The sequence below is a fragment of the Mastomys coucha genome, unplaced genomic scaffold, assembly GCF_008632895.1.
Source record: "Mastomys coucha isolate ucsf_1 unplaced genomic scaffold, UCSF_Mcou_1 pScaffold19, whole genome shotgun sequence".
NCBI lineage: Eukaryota > Metazoa > Chordata > Mammalia > Rodentia > Muridae > Mastomys > Mastomys coucha.
Window position 1 is genome coordinate 17,177,125 of NW_022196901.1, and position 25,624 is coordinate 17,202,748.

General features: G+C 38.1%; 1 protein-coding gene across 2 annotated transcripts in view; it reads right to left on the reverse strand.

Moving 5' to 3' along the window:
• Positions 1 to 25,624, reverse strand: part of Orc5 (origin recognition complex subunit 5) — a 59,326-nt gene that overhangs the window by 16,585 nt on the left and 17,117 nt on the right. For both annotated transcript variants that reach the window (XM_031380096.1, XM_031380097.1), the window contains exons 6-12: positions 23,513 to 23,643; positions 21,364 to 21,412; positions 21,192 to 21,282; positions 19,583 to 19,635; positions 18,223 to 18,335; positions 17,079 to 17,126; positions 11,457 to 11,567 (exon numbers count right to left, since the gene is read on the reverse strand). In XM_031380096.1, the coding sequence (XP_031235956.1) occupies positions 11,457 to 11,567; positions 17,079 to 17,126; positions 18,223 to 18,335; positions 19,583 to 19,635; positions 21,192 to 21,282; positions 21,364 to 21,412; positions 23,513 to 23,643 (596 nt within the window). The remainder of the gene's footprint in view (positions 1 to 11,456; positions 11,568 to 17,078; positions 17,127 to 18,222; positions 18,336 to 19,582; positions 19,636 to 21,191; positions 21,283 to 21,363; positions 21,413 to 23,512; positions 23,644 to 25,624) is intronic.

Below are 25,624 nucleotides of genomic sequence, written 5' to 3' on the forward strand. Positions count from 1 at the left end.
GGGTCCCCAATGAAGGAGCTAGAGAAAGGACCCAAGGAGCTGAAGGGGTTTGCAGCCACATAGGAGGAACAACAATATGAACTAACCAGTACCCCCAGAGCTCCCAGGGACTAAGCCACCAACTGAAGTGTACCCATGGTGGGACTCAGGGGTCCTGCTGTATATGTAGCAGAGGATGGCTTAGTTGGTCATCCATGGGAGGAGAGGCCTGTGGTCCTGTGAAGGCTCTATGCCCCAGTGTAGGGGAATGCCAGGGCCAGGAAGCGGGAGGGGGTAGGTTGGTGAGCAGGGGGGGGGGGAGGGATTTGAAATGTAGATTAAAAACAAAATCTAATAAAAAAAAGAAAAAAAAAAGAGTCAACCAAGGAGGTCAGGGAAAGGGCGAGGACTATGGCTAGTGCAGGATGCCAGGCCCTGAGGAACAACACAGAGGTAAAAACTCGGAAATTGTTTGTGTACCAATAGAGTACGCCAGGCTTAGCCCTGCAGTGTGTGAGCCAGCAACACCATACTCATGGCCAGCCTTATTCTCCCCATGGACAGAAGGCAGTGCTGTGAAAATGAACTGAGAAGTGTGTGTGTCTGGCAAAGCTATCATTTGCAAATGAAGTGGAAATGGACATTCTTAAACAAGAGAAAATTAGAGAATTTGCCACTGGCAAAGAACAGCTAAAGAAGATTCTTCAAACTCTAGTATAAAAAGAGCAGCAAGCATCACAAAGAGGAAGAATAGAAAGCAAGCAGGTAGAAAAATGCAACACATCCTGTGTCTAATATTTGATTAGAAATTGTAACAGCATCGTATATTTAAGGCCAATGCTATTTGATTGCAAGAGAACAGCTTCATATAAAAATCTATAGACCAAATTTCAGAGTAGATTCATTTACAAAAGTCAAACCAAAAACCTCTATCAACTACCTCCAAACTAAAGTACTTGAAAGAATGTATATGTCAAATGGGTTAATGTTTAAAAACTGGTACAGTTACATCACAGAGCGATAAGCAATAAAAACAAAGAAAGGGGCTGGGGAGACTGGTCAGTGGGCAAAGTGCTTGTTTAACAAGCATGAGGGACCTGAGAGGTGGTAAGGCTTCCCTAGCACCCACACAAAAGGCTGGTATGGCAATATGCCGCTGCAAGCACAGCTCTGGGGAGTGTAAAGACAGGGGTCCCTATGCAGCTGCAATCTTCTCCACTCTACAGAGTCTAGAGTCTGATCCCCAGCTAGTCTATTAAATAGTAAAAGATCATGCCTCAGAAGCTAAGGCAGCAGGACAGAGAAGCCACCCAACACCAACTTGTGGCATGGACACCTGCCACATCTACACAAAGGTACACACACCTGCACATGAGCCCAAACGGCTACATGGAAGCTCGGCTACCACAGACTGGGAAGGAAGGGGGTGTTTAAGGGTAGAGCTGTCAACGGAAAATAGGTACATCCTTCTAAGGATGCAAATGGTTCGTACCTTAACTGTGGTAATGAATATGCAAACCTACAGAGGAGAAAACGTTTCCTATGACCAAATGTAGAGATGTATATAAGGATGAGTAGATGAAGGGAGGAGCAGCTTGGTAGTAGTCTCCCAGGGTTCTAGCCTTAGTACCCAAATCAAACAAACATTTTAAACTTAGCGGGCCTTGCTGCTCACCCATAAAACAACTCCAATCACATAGCAAACGGGTCTATGTGAAGTGGGGCACTTAGAATAAGATGAGCAGACTACATCAATGCCAACTTCCTGGCTGGGATGCTTTTAGCTGGAGCTTGTGTAAAATGTCCTTGCTGGGGGAGTTAGTGAAGACAAGGTCTGGATCACTGTTTACAACTGTAGGGGAATGTGTAAATTATCCAGGAAGAATGCTGAATGAAGAAAATATAAATGCTAGAAGGTACGACAATCTCTGAAAATTAAAGCATGTCGGGACAGTATTTATCAGGATTTTTAAAACATTCAGTACAATACGGCCTTAGGTGGGAAAGTGAAGGAGGGCCATCATTCTGATAGTGATGTAGAACTGGAGTAGGTTTTTAAGTATGTAAGATCTTCCACTTAAAGGAACACAATTGGTTATGGTTTTGAAGCTTGCCCTCAAGTAGGGCTTTTAGTCAACCACTCCATGCATTGCTTTCACAACTCTGTCAGAGTCTGGAGCTACAAAAACATTATTTTTTTAATACTATAGGAGGATTATAGTACAACCCCAATATGAGTGTTTACCCCCAATTTTTACCTTTTATTTTTATTCTTCAAAATGGCAAAAGTTTGGTTTTTACTTTGAGCTATAAAGACCACTTAAATTTTAAGTATATTAATAGGAAACTTTCTAGTGTAGAATTACAAATTATTTTTGCAAAATAAAAAGAAAAGAAAAAGAAAATTCTGAGGAGACTGCTTGGAGGTTAAGACACTTGCTACTCTTCTAAGAGGAGCTGGGGTCCCACTCCAGGAAGCACACTGGGAGGGAGGTGCACAGCTTGTAACTCCAGTTACAGGACCCAGTTTGCTCTTCTGGTCTCACTATGCACACCAGCATGCATACACACACAATCAATACATCTTTAAAAAGTAAAGTTTGAGCTGGCTCACAGGACATGGAGACCGTAGAAAGCACATCATAACAGATGCTGGGCATCTTTAGTTCCCAGTCAGCCACCCAAGGCCGACTCGTACATCTCAATTGCTTGATGCCTACGTCCAATGCAAAAGAAAGCAGCATACATGCCATCCTGGGGATTTACTACAAACATTTTCAGTCTGCTTTTCTCTTCTTCTCCCTCATCCTCCCTAGAATGGACATTTCATTAGGGACTTTATAATGAACTAGAGGAGACATATACACAGGTCTGGAACACAAATAAGTGGTCAGTATGTAAGCAAACAGATGCTTACTGCCCTGGTGTCATGATTGTATACTGCACACATTGAATTATCACATTATATTCCATAAATATGCTGAAATACGTATTGACTAAAAGTAAAATATTTAATATTAAGACACGAAGTATATAACCTTTTTCCTTTAGCTTCTCATATATTCACAAAGAAAATTTAAAAAGTAAAAACCTCTCTCTATATATAATATCTCTGTTGTATGTATTAAATGGGGCCATGCAACACTTGCTTAGTTCATCTTTGCTGTGTTATTGTGTTCTTTGTTCTCATCCCGGAAGGAGGAGAGCTGGTTATTTATATCTTAACAATAGGAGTCCATGTACCACAGGGAGGGCTTCTTTCTTAATCTGAGAGGCAGTCACTAATAAGCGTCAGCTGGAAATGCTTAATGTAAAAACAGTGTGAACCTGTTCTTGCGCTAATAAACTGTTCTTTCTGCCAACAAAAGGAAATCAATTTACAACTGTAATTAATTTTTAACAGGCTCATTATTTTTATACCTTTATAGGATGGTATATAGGTCAACTGATTTATGAAATACCCTACATTCTAATTGTTCTGAAAAACCTTTATGATCCAAAACATATTATTTAAATAAACTTAATATATGAAGTATCAGTGTGTGAACTCCCCACAACTCAGCAAGTGTCATAATTGGTTAGTATCTAAGGTTGGGATGGTTTGTAGCGTAAGTTAACTGCTCATCTTAGATTTTTAACACATACACACACAGGGAAACACATATGCATGTGCACACACACACACACACACACGTGCAAGGTAAATGAAGCACTAGAAAGAGAGCAGTTCAGTTTAAAACTGCCACAGCTTTTTTATTTTTACCCTCCAGGAGGAACATGGTCAGATAATGGTACGGCCAAAAAATGGTATGCAATTTGTGTGTGTGTGTGTGTGTGTATGTGTGTGTGTGTGTGAGAGAGAGAGAGAGAGAGAGAAAGAGAGAGAGAGAGAGAGAGAAAGAGAGAGAGAGAGAGAGAGAGAGAACTAAAAGAAATCTAAAAGAAATGCCTCTAATCCCTGGAAGTGGTTGGTAAGCTTTAATAGCTGGGAAGGTCCTAACTATACATACGGAGAATGGAAGCCATTCATTTAGGGACACTGTATATGGAAAAGTCTACACATTCAGGAAAGCTGGAGGACAATACACAGTAAATGGAAGCACTTAGGTGTGCATGCTCCGCCAAGGTCAAGAGTGGACACATGTTAATGATTCTAAAGTAGAGATGGACCTATGAGCAAATGGGACAAAGTATGCACTTTCTGAGACATGCCATGAAGGGGACAGACCATGAAGTATAAACGAACTCAACAGTGACAGAATACTGTACGACAGCAAGACAAAGACAAAGAAACGTAATGACATCAGAGAGGAAAAGGCTTATTGTGAATGGGGTGGAGAAGAAACAAATGCCAATATGGGGTCAGACTGGACAGAAGAAATGCCATGGAAACTAAGGAATGGTCAAGATTTATCATACCAGGGTAAGATATATTTGGGATGTTCAGATCATTTCAAATTCAGTCATTAATGTGGATGGAACTTGGGAAGAAGGGACATCAATACAGAGTCCACACATACTCACCAGTTAAGCAGCATCTGACACCAGGGGTATGTGGGACAGTTCTGGCTAAGCTCTTTCTTGTTCTGAACAATCAGGGCTTGTTTACGACCATTCTAAGAATTCAACTGTTTACCAACATGCTGCGTGTCTGAAGCTGAGAGAGAGAGAGCAACTAGGTTCTAAAAGTGACTTGGGTCCAAGAACCCGAATTTTCTATCCAGGGGAAAGCAGCAGTACTATGTCTATGGATGGGAGGAGCAGTCTGTCTATGAATGTGCTTGTGTGGTAAGACTATGGATGCCTGTTGTGTCCAATCTCCTCCAAAGAAAGAACTCCAATGAATGAGCTGTATACTAAAATATCATGGGAAACTGGCATGAGGAGCACTAATTACTCTATCATGTATTTATAAGTATTTGAAAATGTAGCATATATTTCTGTAATGGAGATTATCCCTAATCATTTCTTCCCCTAATTCAAACTCCTTTTTCTTTTTAGAAACAATCTAGTTCTAATGTATATATTTGCCTATTTAGTCACTCTAGCAATAGTATGGATCTTAGATATGCATTTTATCCTGTGCCAGTAGCATAATGGTAATGAACAATATTAGCATTCCTTACAACAGTGCAGCTAGTGAAAAACCATACATCAACTTCACCATTTCCAATCAAGAGATATCCACATCCTGCTTTAGTACAGCCTTCTGGGGTAAGGAGCCTACGCAGTGGTGGGTGGTACAACAGGAATATGCCCACACCAGGGGTAGAAGGAGAGTTGGGAATCTCATCTGCTGCACCGTGGAAGCTGAGCCTCCTCAGGGTGGGGCTCTTAGCTGCTAGAGAAGGGCCAGCCTCTTTCAAACAGCATCTCTGCTGATCTAATTCTTCATCAGTAAAGTGGGCATTAGGTAAGCGCCTCTGCTACCCTATGTGGGGTGGATGCCACACACATCTCTGCTGTGGCTGGGGAAAGGCACAGTAAGATTAGGACGAGTGAGCATTTAGCTACTTTTCTGTGACTCACATAAATTCACCTGAAGAGCTTAAGCACTTGAGTGAAGCAGAGAAATAGAGCACTCTCCACCTCACTTTCACAGAAGTATCAACACAACTACTTTTAAAGATGTTCTCCGCTTATGACACCAAGTTTTAAGTCTAAAAAGATAATGCTCTGACTCAAAACAGTTTATATGAACATCTGACAGCAAGATTTTAGAATGTTATCTTTTGTATGTACAAGGTTATATTTCATATATCAATGTATGTATTAGGCAATCTTTTAATATACTATTTCTAGTGTTGCCTGACTAGGATTTACTAAATAGAATTACTTTTTATAAAAATATTCCAAGAACCACTATATAATATGTAAATTAATTTAATTTTTCAGGAAAAGTAAACTACTTATAAAAATCAATCATTTGGTTAAAGTGCTTTTGGTAAAAGATTAAAGATACTGAAATATGTTCAATGAGGTTAAGAATCTAATTTTCATTCTAAGCTCTGAAACAGTAATATAGCTTTCTAAGGAAAGCTATCCAATGCGTACTAAATCATGTAAAGCAGACTGTTTATATTTCTCTAGTCTATAATTTATTATATATAATTTAAAAGTTCCAAATATCAACTGAAACTGTTCGATGACACAATTAAATGTATTTGAGCATTAATTAACAAGTCTTGGTTGTAACACAACTGTCAGACTATCGCTGCCCCAAACACCACACTCAGGCATGTTAGGGAAGACTGAACAGACCAATCACTCCATGAGACTTCATTTTCTAAGTCATCAAGTATCAGGGACGAAGAAATCAGGGAAACCTCTAAATTTAAATTCACCCAGTACGTAAACAGGCAGGGCTGATTTTGAGTGTTTGGGTGCTATAGTCTTCAGCACTGCTCTGTTCTCAGAATAAATACAAATGTCTCTACAGACATTATAAAGAGAAGCAAGGGTGAGAGAGCTACCGACACAGCTGGTTCCTCTTTTATCCTCTGCATCCATACAGTGTTTGAAGTGGAGCAGACACAAATATCTATTAGGTAAAATTTTAAGCGAACAAAAAAATTCAATTATAAGTAGGAAGAGGTATTAACTTGGAAATCTAATTAAATTTTATATGCTTCAGGACAGGAAAAACACTTTTTAAAAAAATCTTAAAACAAATACAATGCATATGTATGTGCATTTGAAGTAAAATGTCAGAACTTCTGATTTAGTAAAATATCATGTCAGCTCTTGTAGCAGCAAAGAAGTCTTCCTTCAGTTATGGCAAACAAAAGACAGAGCGCCTGCCTGATGCTCTGCCAGTAACACGCAAGGCGCCATTCTGTGCTCTGAGCTACTAAGTCGGATGAGCAGAAATCTAAGTTTAAATACAATTAATCAAACCTTTGGGAGAAGAGATTAAGCTTTTAGTCCAAAACAGTAGTATAGCAAATAAATGCAAATATATCCCAATACATAGGATAATGTTAAATAAAAACAGAAAGCAGGAACATCTATTTTAAGAAATAAAAATGCTTACATAAATAAAAATAAATCTACAGGAAATTCTGAATGTTTTTATTAAATTATGTACAACTCAACATGAAATCACCCAGAAACTGCATATAATTGAAAATATACCTGCCAGCTGGCATGCTGAATGAAATCATTTTAAAAGGTTTTATTGTTTCCTTACCTCTCACCTGCTTCTTGATATTAATTCTTAGCACATCTTTATAACTGCCATGTTAAATAATTATATGTACAAAATCACAATAAATTATCTTAAATTTATTTTTCAAAAATGAATAAAATAAGATTAATGTTTATGTAAACATGTACAGTTCAATGTTTTCACTTCTTAAAAAATCACATCTTTTCTTTTCAGAATCACCTTTACGACTTGGTGAGGATGGTTTTAGAAATAACCTAGCAGTGCCATCCTGTGGGAGAAGAGCAGAGCAATGCAGCTTGCTATTTTAAAGTGAGTAATACCTGACGCTGGAAAGAACTGCACTTGTGTTCCTGCTTTAAAAACAAATGTTCCACATTCTCCCAACAAGTTAATAATTTTTCATCAAACAAGGGAGAAGAAAAAAAACACACAGAAAAATCATAACGTAGATTTAATATGCTTGTGGAGAAAATACTTGATATTTTATCTTTGAAGAGGGCCTTTAAAGGTCCTGCCTGATCAAATTAAAAATGGGAAGGCAACGCCCATAAGGTGTCCCCAGTTGCTGCATGGATGTGGTGTGGGGGCGTGGCACATGTGTTCCACGGGTGCTGCATGGATGCGGTGTGGGGGCGTGGCACATGTGTTCCACGGGTGCTGCATGGATGTGGTGTGGGGGCGTGGCACATGTATTCCACGGGTGCTGCATGGATGCGGTGTGGGGGCATGGCACATGTGTTCCACGGGTGCTGCATGGATGCGGTGTGGGGGCATGGCACATGTGTTCCACGCGTGGAACCAAGGAGAACAAGAGTAAGGTGGCAGGGTCCATCTCTGTCAGCCGCACCACCCACGCAATGGGAAGGAATGCTGTACTTACCTTAATGAGAACTTTAAAAAAGATGCATAAGAATGACTAAAAGGTGCATAAGGATAAAGATTAGGTGTGACTAACATCCATGAGTCTAAAACACACGAAATGTTTTCAAAATACAGTAAATCTGAACATCCATACAATTTAAAATGTTCAATGTGCTGCTGCTCCCTCTACTCACCTAGACATGAACGCATTATAAAGTATACTCACTACAATGATTAGTGTTACTGTCAAGAATTATATTCAGATCCCAAAACCTTAAATCTTCCTTAACATGTTATTTTTATAGTTTTAATACAGAAGTGATTCAAATGAAATAAAATTTTCTTTGTGCTAACTTTGAATGTGTATACTATAAATGATTCTGCTTTCATTCAAACAAACCAAATGTGGAAAATTTTCAAAGTCACTTTCTTTTTAAATACCAGGGACAATGTTAAATTAAAGCTGGTTTTTACAGAAACTTAAAGCTACAATACAACAACACTGCCATCTAGTGTCCATATCAAAAAAGACCGTCCAATACAAATGTTATTGATGTGTGTTAATTTTAAATTGTGCTTCTGGAGGCAAGAGCATTGGCTGATGAATAAAAGGAGAAAGCAGCAAACATAACTGGCACTGACAGTCACTGCTGAGCAAAGGTAAAGGGGAGTGACACACGCTCCTTCCTGTCTCACGACCAGACTTTGTTCTTGAACACATTGCATGCTTTTTCTTTTCTTGGATAATTTACTGACCAAGTAGAAGCAAAGGTCAAATCCTTAGGCCTAGGCATATTTATCCTCTTAGGTTTTACTACCTTTTATATCCTAATAATTGGAATGACCAAATTCCAAAAAGATTTTATAAATAAATATATATGCATATTCATTTATATGCTTTCAATATCTGAAACACTATAAATATGAAATGTTAAGAGAAGAGGTAACAAAAGATCAACAATTTCACTGCCACAAATTACCAGATAACGACACACTCTGAGCCAAGCTGTTCTAACTACGTTAGTACCAGTAATGTATACACAAGGATCAGTGACACTGGTCGCACTGTTCATTATAGTCAAGACCCAGAACACTCGGTAAATCTCTGCATCAGAAACCTCTCACTGTATGTAATTTTTTATTTTTCCTTAGAGAGTAAAACTGCTGAGTCTATTTCTAAACACAGAAGATGCCCTGGTAACTCAGGGCACGGTATAGGAGGAGGAGGCACAGGTGTGCTGTGTGGCGGGGTGACTCTAGGAACAGTAGCAGTAGTGTTGCAATGGCGGCTACAGAGACTACAGTTACCACACTGCCAGACCCAGTGCCAACCAAGCTCCTAGAACAGCAACCACTGACAAGGGTTTCCTTGCTTAGATCCCTAAATTTGGTCCTGCCCCCTGCAGTTCTCTGGAATGTACCCAAATGTCAACTGATTGCATTGTCTTTCCTTTTTGCACAATTATTGTTTAAGTTTATTAGAAATACGAAAGAACAAAAGTACTCTGCTCATGCTTTCCAGTCAAGCTCCACCATTCCTTTACCTTACTGCCACATCTTTCTTACAATGCAGAAATAACTCTTTTCTGCTTGTAGCCTCCCCCGAGCTCTCCGGCCTCTCTCACGTTCCTTTCCAGCCCTTTAATATTATTTTTATGTATTCTCCCCTCATCCCTCCCCCAATTAAATTGCAAACTCCCAAAGGAAAGTTTTTAAAAAGCATCCTTGTTTAGTTCTCAAAAAGGTAATTTGGGGGCATCTAAGAACCACAGCCTCACACACTGTAATGCTGCTTTTTCCTGCCTGGAAGTCGTCTTTTTCTTCTCGTCTATCTAAGCTGAATTTGTTTAAAGGAAACAGCACTTGATACCCATTTCAGTTACTTTAGTAGCAGAAACAAATAAAACACATGTATGTTGTATGTAGAAAGTTACTAACTAATAAAGGCTGGACATGTGCTGCAAACTTAGGGATCCAGAACTCAGAAGGGAAAGGCAAAAGGATTGTAAATACAGTAGGGGCAACATGACAAAATCCTGTCTCAACAAAAGAATCAAGCAGAAATGTACTAGTCAAGTCTATGCTTGACTAAATAATGACCGTAACTTCAAAAAGAGCAAGTTTAAAAAAAAAAAAAAACTTTTTAAAACAAGATTAAAACTGAATTAAGTTTTTAAAACTTTCAGCACCTGATAATTGTTTATACAGCCTAACAACTGACTAGAATACCTTCCTTCAACTGCAGACTCTGTGTACACACTAACTTTCTATAGATGTACATACAAAGTCCTATGTTATAAAGACAATGATCTAGATCCATTGACAAGAATCTTGAGACTACAATCTATTTTTGGTACTTTAAGTGTTTAATGAATTAAAAGCTATCATCACATGTTACAAAATCTGACATCTATCCTGAGATCAAATTTATAGTGAAATAATTATTATGTAAGTTTAACTACTTACATATTAGCAGCCATAAAATATATCCCTAATACAAACTGCTCACTGCATCTGACATGACTGTATTCTAAGGGATGTCATTTATATCACTTTGCCTCTTCTATTTATAATACACACCAACTCTTTCTGAAACATTTAAGAATTCTAGCATGACTATACTTAACAGAATTTTCTTTAAAGGTGAATGAACTATTTTAAAAACAAAATCCCCAAACCAAAATACTCATTTTCTACTTCTGAGCTTATGCTGCCATCTAGTGAAATGCTCAGAATTTAGCTATTCTGCTGCAAAACAGACCAAACGATAGTAATAGCACTCCAACCAGAAAAGTATATTTATGAGAAATAAAAACATTATAGATCATTTTCCTACACATTTAAAAGATGCTTCTATTCAATTATGCTTATATATTTTAATTCATCAATTTAATCATTAAGCTATTTGTTTAATCAGCAATAATTTTCTAAAATAACTTTACTGAAAAAAAGAAAATGAATGAGAAACATTAAATTGATTTTGTTATCATTTATTAACTCTGTGATTACTCCCTAAGCATCTGTGTTTGGCATTTTTGATACAGGTGCCAAAGGTGAAGATGCATAAGATCCATGTATAAGACAGCAGAGATTTTCATACAATGACCTCATCTTCAGTAACTTTAAATCATCTATCACTTATAAAGCATAATTTAATCTAAGCGCTATATAAGTTGTTATACTATATTTACATCTGTATTAAATAATAACAAGGAATGGCCTGTGTATGCTCAGCACAGAAGGAAGTCATCACCTTTTTCTGACTATACTAGGTTGAGTTCATGAATTCCAAACCTAGCTCTAAGAAGGGCCAACTGTATTTACTAAGAACAATATTCATTGTATAATTAAAATATTAACTTTGTTGAGTGAAAATCTCGACGCAGACTTCCACACTACCTGAAGAACTGACTGGAAATGATAGGAAAGAACCCAGCATGAGGCCTACCTGGGAAAAGATATTTGCTGTTGGAGCCACTCTGCTGTCCACTATACTATACAATATTGCTAATAATCTGTCCAGTGGAAATGGCTTTGGTCCAAGAAGATGATTGCTTGTCTGTAGAAAAAAGAGAACATAAGACTTTTTCTTATACCACAACGTATGCTTTCTATACTATAAATTCCCAGTAGTAATATATTTACAGTTTTTCTCTCAGGATACTACAAACTTAACCTACAGTCCTTAAAACATTGCCTGTTATCATGATTTATCTCTTGGCATGTTTATTAGCATCCATTAATTATACATAACAATGGGTTGCATGGTAACATTTTGCTACACAGATAATGCAGTTGATCATATTCACACACCATTTGCACTCTCTTACTGTCCCCCAACTCCTACAGACCTTCTTCTTCCTATCTAGTTTTCCTTTATGTCCATAATTGTGTTAGCCCAATGAGTTTCATTTCAGGGTTGTTGGAGCATAGCCGCTGAAGAAATCTCTCTCCCTCCTCAGGAGGGGGGCAGTCAAGCACCCCTACCAATTCCGAGCTGCCAGCCCTACCTTGTGCAGATAATGCCAAATCTTTTATAAATGACCTTAAATTTCCCTTGTAACAATAAGCAATGAAAGAACTCAGCCATTTGCAGTCTTGACACTGCTATCCTGTTGCACACATTCCCAAATGATTTTTCAAGATAATGTATAATCAAAACTAAGACTTTAAAAAATGTACGTGTATGTGTGTGTGCCTGAAAATATGCGTGTACAGCAGAGGCATGATGGTAGTGCAGAGGTTAATGAGGTGTTGGAGTCCCTGAGACTGGAGTTACACAGCTGTGATCACTGTGGGGAGCACCAGATGCTCTTCATTGCTGAGCAACTCTCTAGCTCCCAAACCAGGTTCCTAATTGCTGGACTAGAATACATTACTTATTTCCCACCATTCCTCTTCAGACCAATTCTTGGAAAAAGTTCAATATAGTTTTGAAAAGACCGAAAACTAAAAATACCATCTTAATTTAGCAAAGTATTAAGGTTGTATAACTCATAAATAAGCTGTCAGCCTAAACTAATTTTATAAAAACTTTAAAGACAAAATGCTAGTAGTTTTAGATATTCATATGGTACAATCACATGTCATTAGAGAAATCACAATACTGAAATTCCATTCTATTAGCAGATAACTTTAAAAGAAGGTTAAAAATATAAGGACTTCCAATTAACAGTGAAAAATAAATTAGGAAAGCATATTCCTAAGAGTAAACACATATTTAAAAGAATAATGCAATGAAAAAAGCCCAAAGCCCAATCAAAGCATACAAAAGCAGTGTTCACTTCACTTATTCATAGAGAGCTTAGAGATTATTTTACTGTTCTTAAATTTTGCATGCTTTTTCTACCAAATATTTCCAACATTGAGAAAAGCAGAGGTTTAATACAACAAATACCAACGTACTCACTACCCAATTTTATTAAATCCAAATATTACACAATATATGCAGAGAAATAAACTCTCAGACTGTGTTACTAATAAGCTGAAGTCCACTGAGCCCTTTCCTACCTCGCTGCCCCTTTCTGAACCTGGAAAGAATTCCAATCTAAAGCATGGTGCCCTTACCCTCACACTGGCTTCCACAACAGTACCGCTTACGCATCTATTAGAGGCATGCAGCACCATATGACTTTAAGTTTTACCATTTTGGATGTAGCTTTATACCACATTGACTTTTCCCTTGAACACTACATATTCTGAGATTTCTCTGTAGTTTACATGTTTTACAGCACTGAAGTGGAAACTTCTAGTTTCTTTGGAGACAGTTGTGTCTGTGATTTTTTTCTGGAAACTGCCTTATGAGAGGATGGTTTTGCTGAAGCAGACATGTGGGAGGACGTTTTTCTGAGAAAAGACGTGGTGTTTTTCTGGAAGCAGCCTGGAAAAAGGGCATTTGATATTTCGCTAGAGTAGATGCTTGAGAGAACAGGTAATGTTTGGGAAAGGATAACTACAACCCAACAGGCAGTGAACATCACTGTGTAGGATTGGTTCACCTGCCACTCTTTGCTGGTCTTTGCTGAATATGCTGTGTGGGATTGGTTTGCCTGGCCTTCTTTGCTGATCAACTTTTGTTGTGACTTGATAGAGAAAAACACACCAAAGAAGTTCTGGTGGTGTCTGGAGACTTCTTGCCACTTCCAAAGCCTTGGGCAGCTTGGCAAAGCCTCAGGCAGCTTGGCAAAGCCTCGGGCAGCTTGGCAAAGCCTCGCTGTTTCTCTGCATCGATTACCGTTGCTGATTTATGAATGATTTGGGAGTAGACTGAGCTACCGCTGCTGATCCCTGTGAACTGAACTGCTGATATCCTGACAACAGAGAATGGATGTGTCCCAAAGAACTGTTTCTAAACAGGTCCACATTCTCCTTTGCCCTATTAACCTTTCCTTTCCACTACCTCTGGTGGGTGGTGGGCTAGAAGAGAGGTTAAAGCATTTAAGTACACTTATTAAAGTAGGTTTTGGGCTGGAGAGATGGCTCAGTGGTTAAGAGCACTGACTGCTCTTCCAGAGGTCCTGAGTTCAAATCCCATCAACCACATAGTGGCTCACAGCCATATGTAATGGGATCCCATGCCCTCTTCTGGTGTGTCTGAAGATAGTTACAGTACACTTACTTATAAAAATAAAATAAATCTTTAAAAAATAGAATTTAAAGTAGGTTTTGAAAAATATAAGCCTACACAGCCCTAATCTATTCTTAATCTTTTCTATTTTCATGACTATACCACTACCATATTTCCTTCTTAAGAAAGCCATCACTACATAAATAGGCTGCAATCAATCGACAATCGTGCACGTCTCTCCTTGTGTACACACATACACCTGTACGTCTGCAGGGACGCTGCTGGGGGTTTGTTAACCGTATTGTTTGTTTGTTTTCCTTTCTTGAGCACATAGGAAGACTTAATGTCTCCATTTTTGCAGATGGATGGAGGCCATTTAGCTGAGTTCTGGCTACTGGGATATGAGCAGAAGTGATGTAAGTGCTTGTAAGAAAAGACTTCAAGTCATTAGTCCTCTCCCTCCTCCTTGCTCCCTTTGCTGTTACTTCAGGCCAGTGTGTTTCACCTGGCATCACTGTTGGATGGAAGAGGCTATGCAACTCTTATTTTGTTACACTGTGAGCAACATCTACGTTCTGTTCTGGTAAGCCATCCAAAGTCTTGGGATTTCTCTTTCCTGCAGTGCAGAAATACACATTTCATTTGTATTTAACTTGATAGCATACTGTCAAGCCACAGAGTAGGCAGACTCTATTTTATAGACTGATTTATGTGTCCACTGAACCTAGAATCATCAGTCCTCAGTTCTGTCAGTCCAAGACTGCAATGCTGTATTGAGGTGGTAATGCGCACTGTCTGTTAGTATTCGAGTTTCTGTTTGTATCACTCTCTCATTTTGTAATGGGTTTGTAAAACTGCTCACACATTCTAATCTCCTGCCTACTATATGAGAGCAGGAAATATATTAAAGACTTTAGTGTAGACCCTAGAATTGGATCCTGGTTCAAATTATAAAAAAGTGGGGAAATTACTGAATTTCCTCAAAACTGAAGAAAAGACAGAGCTGAAAAAAAATTACCCTTGGAATAAAGTATACAGAGACCAAAGGAAATAAAGAATGTGAATGGCTTTGAAAAGGACAACAATGTCTAATGTATCTATCTACTCAATACCCCAAGAAGACAAATCGGATAAAGGAGAGAAGCAGTAACATATGAACCGTCAATGCTGAGAGGCAAGACTAAATCAAGATAATAAGAAGCCCAATGCCAGATAACAACAGCACAACTGTAACAGTAACAAAGCAGTACAACTGTAACAGTAACAACAGAGACATAATGAAGAGCAGTGAGAGCATACACACATCGGAAAAAGGAGAGGTTGCGAGACCTTTTTATTCCTGAAAAAGCACCAGTAGTTAAGAAGAGTCAAGAAGAGCTCATAGCATCATAGCTCAGAGCATCATAGCTCAGAGCATCATAGCTCAGAGCATCATAGCTCAGAGCATCGACAGCGTGCTGACAGTGCTAGCTCTCCACCTCGGCCCAGAGTCAGCAGCTCTGGGGACACTGTGCAGCTGCAGCTATCTACCTTTTAAATCTATTCCCTGGTTTTAACCTGGACTCACTAACCCTCTGTTCAAAGCACTCAGTGAATATAATAACTGAGCTTTTCTAATTCTTCAGACAAAATTAGCTTGGTTTTGAATTGTGGTTTAAACTTCCTTTGATCTGCTTATGAATATAATATACATCTACTCTACGAAATCTCATAAATGTTCCCACATGTGATCCTTTTCTCTACATTGGAGTTTTGTGTGAGACAGAGTCTCACTATGCAGCCCTGGCTGGCCTGATAATCTGGAGAGACCAAACTGGCCTTGAATTCATAGGGATCTGTCTGCCTCTTTGCCTCCTGAGTGAAAGTCCTGGGATTAAGTACATTAAAAAGCTATACAAATCATTTGCTTATAATAAACATAAATAAATTCATTTCAAAAACATTCTTTGTCAAGATCTTACCATTTACTAAAGACAAACTAATTTGTATACTGAGATATATGTTTACATAAAAAATTAAATCTTTGCTGAATATTTGATGCAAGATGTAGAGCAGTTTCAATATTTTGCAAAGTTGATCAGTATTTTAGTTTTATACTCATTGTGGTGAGAACATTATTTTGCAAACACACATCAGACAAATGGCAGAAGCATTCGGAAGGGATTTTATGGAATTGCTTGAAATTCTGTCTTAAACCCAATCTAAATTTCATTTTACTCAAACAAGGAGGCCAAACAATAATTTTTAAAAGTCAAGTATTCTAAAGTGAAATAATCCAAAGATAAAATGAAGTTGATACGTATATGCTGAGAAACAATGGTAGAAAAATATTGAAGATTTTCTTTCCTGTAATTAAGCTACTATTTTTTTAGGAGCAGGAAACTTTGTATGTGTAGTAAAATCACTGCAATTCATAACAAACAACTGTCTCAAATCTGAACATATGCGTTTCACCCAGCATGACGTCATGCGAGGCTCTGCTAACCCTCAGATCACTGCAGGTTTGATTTTAAATTAATGTTTGGTTGTTGAATATTTAGGAATCTTCTACTATAGACACAGGGAATCAAGACACATAAAATAAAAAGTTTTGTACTCTTCACTTCCAGATTTCACATCAGCGAAATCAAATCTTTTACCTGCTTAAGTGTTTATGGTTTCTCATTTTTACTTCACCAGTGGATTTGGGGGTAGGGAGGTGTGAAGTGGAAAGGAAGAAAGTAACTGAGTTTAATCCACTGTGTTTATCTAAACAATCCAGAAAGAACTTTTCCATTAAGAAAGTTATTAAAAGCTCTGTCAACTCAGTTTTATCTCTAGCACCCAGTTCTTTCAATTTGCTTTTAAACAGTGTACTTAATAAAAAACATCAGTAGATGGTAACATTATCAACAGAAAAAGTTCTATGTGCACATAAAGTTACACATTCATCCATTTCCTTAATGATCCTAAATGCAAAAAATTTTTTAAATTCAAAAGTTAAGAGAATTTAAATATGAATACCTTCTCATGTTTCTTTAGAAAGTTAGTTTTCTTGATTTTCCCATGATGCTGTAATTAAGAAAAATGAGTTTGAGACTAAGAAGCTTAAACTAGAATAAACAATTTGTTGAAAAAATGGTATACATGTTCATTTTACACACACATTCTCATTCTCTCTCTCTCTCTCTCTCTCTCTCTCTCTCTCTCTCTCTCTCTCTCTCTCTCTCTCTCTCTCTCTCTCTCTCTCTCTCAGAAGTTAGGAGTTAGTTACCCTGGCCCCCAAAAGACTAGTAACAAATGACCTTAAAACCAAACCCCTAAACCCCAACTCAAAAAAACAAATAAAAACTTAACAATTTAAGTTTTAAGTCCATACAAAAAAAGCAGCGTCAGGCTCAGTGTTACATGATGGCTGGAGTGCAGATGCCCAGAACTGACATAAACACACATGCTGATGGGTGTGGCAGCCTGCCCGCAACTCCAGCCTTAGAAAGAGGAGACAGGGATGCCCAGAGCAAGCTGGCTGGCAAAATTCACCAGTCTGTGAGTTTGGGGCCTGATGGAGAGAGACCCAGGATGATGTCAACATCCACATGTGTGTAATTCATATGCATGTTTAACTGGTCCACATACATGTGCACACAATCATGAATATATGCACACATGCATAAAAGTGGAAGAAAAAAAGGATGTTTTGAGGGAGTGAAATGTTTTAGACTAACAACTGGACCCTAATTCTTCTTTTCTGTAAAGTACCTACTTTCTCCTAAAGTTCAGACTGTGATTGTAGAGCCATTAACAGGTCCAAATTGTGTATTTAGCATCTCCTAGTCCAATCTCTGCCCCTCAGACATTATAGATACAGAGGAACTTCAGTCCTCTCTGAATACCATTCAGACAGCACCACATCCAGAGATGTTCAAATTCCTTATAAAAAAAATAAGTATGTCAGTTATATAATATGCTCTGTTCTTTGAATCATCTTTAGATTAGCCAATTTAAATCCTCAAAAAATAATTAAAATTGTATACTATTTATAGAATAATGACCAGAAAATAGTTTTTCATGTTCAGTATATATATAATAGTTTTAAAGCTCGTATGTTTGAACCTGCAAGAACAACTGTACTCCTAGGATTTTCAAAAACACAAGATGTTACTATTACCTTAAGGAAGAACCTCCTGTCAGTTCTTACTGGGTTATAAGAGGCCAGGTATGCAGCAATTAGAATAAACTTGGAGTAGTATGGAAGTTCCACATGGGTGTACGCCGAGAGGCCTAGGGAACAGAACACAGAGCGGCATTCATCAGCTGCTAGGTGTTTCGTACCTTCCCCAGTTTCCTCCTGCCTACCACAGCTGTGCCCAGCTACTGCTACCATCGTGGTGAACCTTATCAATGGCATGCTTTGCTCGCTCTATGTGACTGTCTCTTCCCAATTTGGAGTCTAAATGCTACTATTTTTTCCTTTAAGATTATTTTCTCCATTAAACTCTCCCTGAAGACCTTATATGACCATGAAATAGGAAATTTTACCTCTATTCCAATTCCCCCATACACACACAAGCCATGTAATATTATGTAATATGTTAAAAGCTACTTAAGATAAAAATAATGACCCCTATTGACAGACAGACATTATCCACTGAAGGCTTATCTAGTGTGCACATAATGCCAACGCCATGCACACTGACAGATCTGACACAGTCAGTGGCAAGCCTTCCATGAGTAACACTTAACAGCTCTGTAATAATTTAAAGCTAGCTAGTCCTCTCATTTTAAACACAAACAAACAGCTCAGTGTGAAGCACAGAAGTAGTTCAGATACATTAAAACACTGTTCTAACACTAGTCATTTACCTTTCTTTCCTACAATATACTACTAGCAATCACTTGTAAATCAGCTCAAGTGCTCAGAAACAGAGAAGAAAACAGAAAACAAAAACCAAAAAGCTCAATACCACATCATACCCTTCTTAAAGGAAAACAAAAGCATTTGAAAGCATAACCACTGAAGGACCCGAGATATTATAAAGTTGGATTTTATTTCATAAAAATCATGAAATATTCCATGTGCTGAGTTAAAGTTGTATCATATAACTGGATTATTTAGGTGACAACATCAAAAGAAATAAATGATTTTTCATGTAATAGAATCTAATACATAAAAAAACCCACAAAACTGGTATTCAGGTGAAGGAAAATTACTAATGAAAGTGTTATAACGGGCTGGTGAGATGGCTCAGCGGGTAAGAGCACCAGCTGTTCTTCCAAAGGTCATGAGTTCAAATCCCAGCAACCACATGGTGGCTCACAACCACCTGTAATGAGATCTGACTCCCTCTTCTGGCGAGTCTGAAGACAGCTACAGTGTACTTACATATAATAAATAAATAAATCTTTAAAAAAAAAAAAAAAAGAAAGTGTTATAACTTGGCATTTGCTACTGAAGGCTCTAACAGTAGGCACCATATCTCCAGTAGTATGAGCAGGGCCCTGTAACCACCTCAAGGTTTCTTTGATACCTTTCAGTTGTCCTGGGTCTGTGTCATCTTTTTGTAACTTTTCCCACTGGGAACTAAAATAAAACAGAAGAGCACAAACAGATTGAAAGACATAAGAAATTAATATACGGTAATAAAGAGCCCCACAGAGCCTACCACTTTCACTAGGAATTAGAAAAATAATACATACACATAATATATATGTTTGTACATGTACAAAATCATCTGATATATAGTAACAGTGTAACAAAATTCTCGAATGTTAATTTTTTTAATAATCCTTTTACTCTGATAATAGGTCTAAAGCTATCAAAATTACAATAAATAAATATCATCAGCCACTCTGTAAGCTTCCAACAGCTCTAACCATCATACTGTATACAACTGTAGTCCTTCAAGAACACACAAAAGCATAACTAATATACATGAATCTGTAGTTTTCAAAAATTCACCACCAAGTGCTGAGATTCAAAGTGGGTGCCACCATACCTGGCCCTCTTGCCATTTTTTTTATAAAGATGATATTTTATATCATGTCCCACTGCTTATCAAGCAATATATACTCACTGTTCTATACCGTGTTTGCCTTTATTTTCATTTAGATGAAATTAAATTCAGTGTTTACTATCAATCTTTCGGGTAAACTTTGCTGATGTCTCTGTTGTGTCTAGGCTGTCACCAGCAGCTCTCTCAGAGGTGCCTTATGAAGAGTTCCCTGTTTAACTCTGTTTTCTACAGCTTTAATACCTGAGTGACAGGTTGAAAATACAAATATTTTGGCTTCACTTCTCTTTGAGTTTCTCAAAAATCCTGATCAATTTTCAAGTTTTATTAACTTTCTTTTGTAAGTGATTTTTTGCTTAGAACACTAATGATGTTTTTCTTTTCTTTTTAGTTTAAATAGTTTCCAAGTCTTAATAGTAGACTTAACAATCTTTCTTTCAAAGATGTTGAAAGTAACTACGTTGCTTTATGTGGAAAAATAAAATGAGGAAAAAAATGCCTTAGCAGATGTGACTGAGTCAGATACTGAGACAGGAATTTCTATGGATTATTCAAGTAGTCCAGGAAGAAGAACAGGTCACAGAGAGGAGACTATGCTCGAGTGCTGACTTAGAGACGCGGTGAAAAGCTGCAACCTGACGACAACAGCTACTAGATGCAGCAAGAAGGCATGATCACGTAGAGTGCAGCAGGCAGGCAGTCTCTGAGCCGGCCGTTCTGGATAACCTGGGCTGTGGATACCTCTGGTGCAGGCAAGCATCTTCTTTTACTTCCCAGATGTTTGCTTTACTCTGCTGGTGGAGCTTTGTAACTACTCACAGTTCCTATCTATCGCCATGAGTCCCGACTACACATGCTGAATCTTCTCTTTCTACATACTTATGTGAAGAAGGAAGGAAAACATGATACATTGGTTTTATACGAAATTTAAGTAGCTTAGATATGACGTTTAAGTAGTTTAGAAATTTGAAGTATTCTGAAGTTTAGATTTTGGATAAGGGAGCTTAATTAGTAAATTCTATACAAGTATTTAAAAACAAAACGAAACTCAAACACCTGCTGCCTGTAACATTTCTAGTCCTAGCACGCTGGATAAGCAATATTTAATAGGTAAACACAGAGTTACCTTGAGATCTCCCTGAGATAAACAGTCTGCATTGCCTTCTTCAAGTGAGGTTCGATATTTCTCCACAGTTTGCGAGTATCACGTTCACCTGCTACTCCCAGGAGAGAATTTCAATAATTCAAATCTTGTAGAAATTTTCTCACATGAAATATTAATAATTATAGTAGGTTACCTTCTCCTTTAACTACAGGTTCACAATATTTGGGGAAGTTAAGCACTGCCTATGAATTTAAAAAGAGAGAACAAAAAGCAGGACACAATTAGAATTAGAAGCCTTCTTTTCATAGAGTTTATTACAAATTATGCAATTTTATTTAAATTCAATTTTAAGTAAAGTGTCATTTTATAAAACAATAACAATATCAATAATGGTAGTACACCAGCAATCATGCTATTGGCTAAATCCTACCTCATACATTAGGCTCAAATAAAATAGCAAGGCATAATTTGTACTCTTAGTCATAATGATATTTAATAAAAAGATCAAGGCCAGACAATTAACTGCTATTTTCCAGCATGTGAACACCATCATAAATTAAGCATCACCTAATTAAGGATGATTTAAAGTGTTCGCGCTGCGTTGCACAGATGAGTTCTTGGAACTATCCCAGGCATGCTAAATCAATTGGAACATAATACCCAAGGATCTATTACATGTTTTAACAATATCTCTAGAAATTTTATGCATTAACAAGTATGAGGAGGATTAACTAATCATAACTACTTACTAATTTTCCATGTTACCATCCTACTGAAATGTAATTTTAGTAAATTGGTAAAATGTGTGTGCATGTTTACACACAGAGGCAGAATTTACTAACACTTATTTGATCTTAAGTATTTTATGATGAAATAATTTAGTAATAGAGCCTAGAGAAGAGACAGACATAATGAGATAACTGTGCAAATTCAAATTCAGAGGACAATATTAAGTACTAAAATTAACTTCGGAGAGAAAAGAATAAAGAGCTATTTGCCCCAGCCAACTTTTTGCCTTAATTTTAGATTTTCAGACCTAGGCACAGAACATAATTACTAAGGCCTCACACCAACAAAGCCAGTCAAATTCTGTACTGCTCTCCAGCATCATGCCCACTTCTCCTACATGTCTTTCTCCAATATCAGCAAATTTCCCCTACTTTGTATTAGGATTTTTGTCTGAGTTAACTTTCTATTAATGGGACAAAGCACATTATCAAAGCAACTTACAAAAGGAAGCATTTAACTTGGGGCTCAAATTTGCTGATCATCATTGTGAGGAGTAGGGCAGCGGGTTTGGTGGCCATGGTACTAGAGCAGTGGCTGAGAGCTTAGATCATTATGTGCAAGTAGGAGGCAGAGTGAGCTAACTCAAAATGATGTGGACTTTTTAGAACCTCAAAGCCCACCCCTAGTGACAGTTCTTCCAATAAGATCACACCTCCTAAGCCTTTCCCAGACAGTTCTACCAACTGAAGACTAAATATTCAAAGACCTCATTCACACCACCAGTCACTACAGCGAAACAGAAACCCAAAGTCACTAGTTCCTTAAGCAGTGTTGCTAGTTTCTAAGAACAAAGTAAGAAGGCTGTACTTTCAGAGCTCTTTGGGAGACATTAAGTGGTGGTCACGGCATAGCTGGCAAATCTTAACTAGCTGGACGCAGATTTGACCTCTTGTTAGGTGAAAAATTAGTGTTGTTAGTTTATTCCAAAAAGCTTTTAATCTACAGTCAGGATGTTAGGCCTGAGACAGCTGGGGTGGGAGTGCGGGTCAGGAATGAATGCTCAATGAGCTTTAGCCTAAGACAGGTTGTAATTAGGTCCTAGGCCGCAACATTTCAAACTCTCCAAAACTCCTGAAACTTCTGCCAATCAATTAGTACGTATGGACACAGGTTCCCTCTAGGAGTTTTCAACCACAGATAAAGTATTAAATATTAACTGAAGTTTGTGTTTGTTGAGACAGTCTCTCAATGCTAGACTGCCAGCAGGCCCTGGGACTCACCTGTCTCCACCCCTCAGGGAGTCACCTTCCTCAGCGCCCTCACTTAGGCTTTCTACAAGGGAACCAGACATCCTTGCCGCCTCCCTTCCACAACTCCAAGACAGACTCATAGTGGAAAGGTATAACTAACAAGGAGTACAATTTTCTTATCAGATCTTGTGCTAACCCACAGACAGCAATCCATTAGCCTCAAAAGGCCTTTTCCAAATTCCTGACACATATTCTCAGCTTCTAGCTTGTCTCGAAATTTTCTAAAGGATACACACACACACATATATTGTATATGTATATGATGTGTGTACGTGTGCGTGCACACACAAAATGTTCACTCACCAGGTGTCTGAGCTCTTTCAGATCTCGACAAACAGTGTAGAAAACTCCAAGGAGAATGTTAATGTAGGCAGCGTAGAAATCAGCTGAATACTCCGGAGGATGATCGTGGGACAGGATCTTTTGAAGGTTCCCTGTTCACAAGACACAAAACTAACTTAAATGATCAGCACAATCATTATGCTCCAGAATTTTATAAATGTTTTTAAAAAACAAATATTTAGATACAACAATAATTAAGAAAAATAAAGTGGTTGTCAGTTAGAAAAGAGTAATTATATGCTAGAATAATTTGTGTTTATTTTTCTTCCTGGCACAAAACTTCATAAATGATGGGTTAAGAATCTCCAACTAAGTCCCTCCTAAACATCCCGGAGCTTACACTAATGAGGTGACCTGACTGGGCCTCTAGATAGCTTACAGGTGACAGCAGTTGCTAGGGCCCCTACTTCCTAGCTTTTAGGCTGAAGGCCAAGTTCATGCCCCTGGGCAATGACTTAGTTAACTGGACCTATATAGAAGGGGCTCCATGAAAACCCCTAGAGGATGGAGTTCAGACACAGTACAGACTGCCAATGTACCCACGTGCTGGGTGGGAACACATCTCACCATGGCCACAGGGACAGCTTCTAGGCTCGGGACCTCCTTGAACCTCCGTTTTGCATTTTTCAAACAATTGTTCATGTCTGTTTTTTTTTTTTTTCAATCTTTGACCATCTGACAATAGTAAGTACAGTAGTAAGAAAGAAAATACTGTCTTGAGTTCTATGAGCCCTACAGGCAAACCAAGAAACCAGAAGAGAGGACCACAGGAACCCCAGTGTACAGTCAGCTTTTGGAAGACAGTTCTGAAATTGGAGCTGCATCCGCAAGAAAAGCAGCTCTGTGAGACAGAGCCTTTAACTGCGAGTTCTACACCAAGTCCTGAATATGGTTTCAATGGAATTGACATACGAATGCCAAACTGGGCCAAACAATTGAAGTAGATTGCTGGATGAATTAAAGACATAAAAAAAAAAAAAAAAAAAAAAAAAAAAAAAACCCAAAACGTACAATTTGTAATCAGAAAGTGTTCTCAGTAGAAATAATTCAGACCTTGCTACTGGCCCATTTCAGCCATGAGGAACACTCCAAGAATTAAAATCCTCAGTAAACTGCTATAAGACAACTAGTTGCTTGAGTACAGACTACACACAGAATAAGTAAGGTCATATCTAATCTAATGGTCTGGGACTACTCAAAGTCATGAAAAAAATCATGTCTAACAAATGCTGAACTACTGGATATCACACCAAGAGAAAAACATTTTGATTGGCCCGAGTGTCTTATAATTTTGCTTTTAGGGCATGATCTATCACAGAAAGAAAAGCCATCCTAACAGACAGAACTTTTCTGTAATGAACAGAATGTGGATGAATATACTCAAACATCAAACAAAAAGTAATAAAAGGCTGTGGTGCCAGAAAAAGCTAAAATTAGCCCTGGAATAATAAACTCAAATAGGTGAGTCCTACCAACAACCCAGTTTGTGTTCCCTCCTTCCCTCCCTCCTCCCCCACCGCAAGGTCTCTTTGTGTAGCCTTGGCTGTCTTAAAACTCTCTATATAGACCAAACTGGCCTTGAATTCAGAGACTGGTCTGTGTCTGCCTCCAGAGTGTTGGCATTAAAGTTGTGCACAGCTATACCTGGCTCGATTGTGTTTTCTAACCAGATGTGGTAAAAAAAAAAAAAAAAAGAGCCTGCAGGGGCTCAGTAACCTCTCTGGGCTGCGGAGAAAGAGGGTGGTGTGGAGTTCAGACAGCCTGTATCTGCAGGCAGTATATCCAAGGACATATACCCGTCCTAAAGCGATAGACAAAGAGGAGGGGTGGGGGGTACAGAAACCTGCCAAATGGTCTTGAGCTCATATACATTTATATATGAACAGAGTAAAACATCATAAGGCCAATTAAGAACAACTTCTATGGATCTGAAGGAAGCACAAAAAAGAATAATTATTGAGAACTAAAGGATGGACAATACCCAGCTCACATGGGTTTATTAATTCATGTTAATTTTGGTAAGAATGCACAGACCATAGTGAACATGAGGCACTCAGTGAGATTCCAAAGATG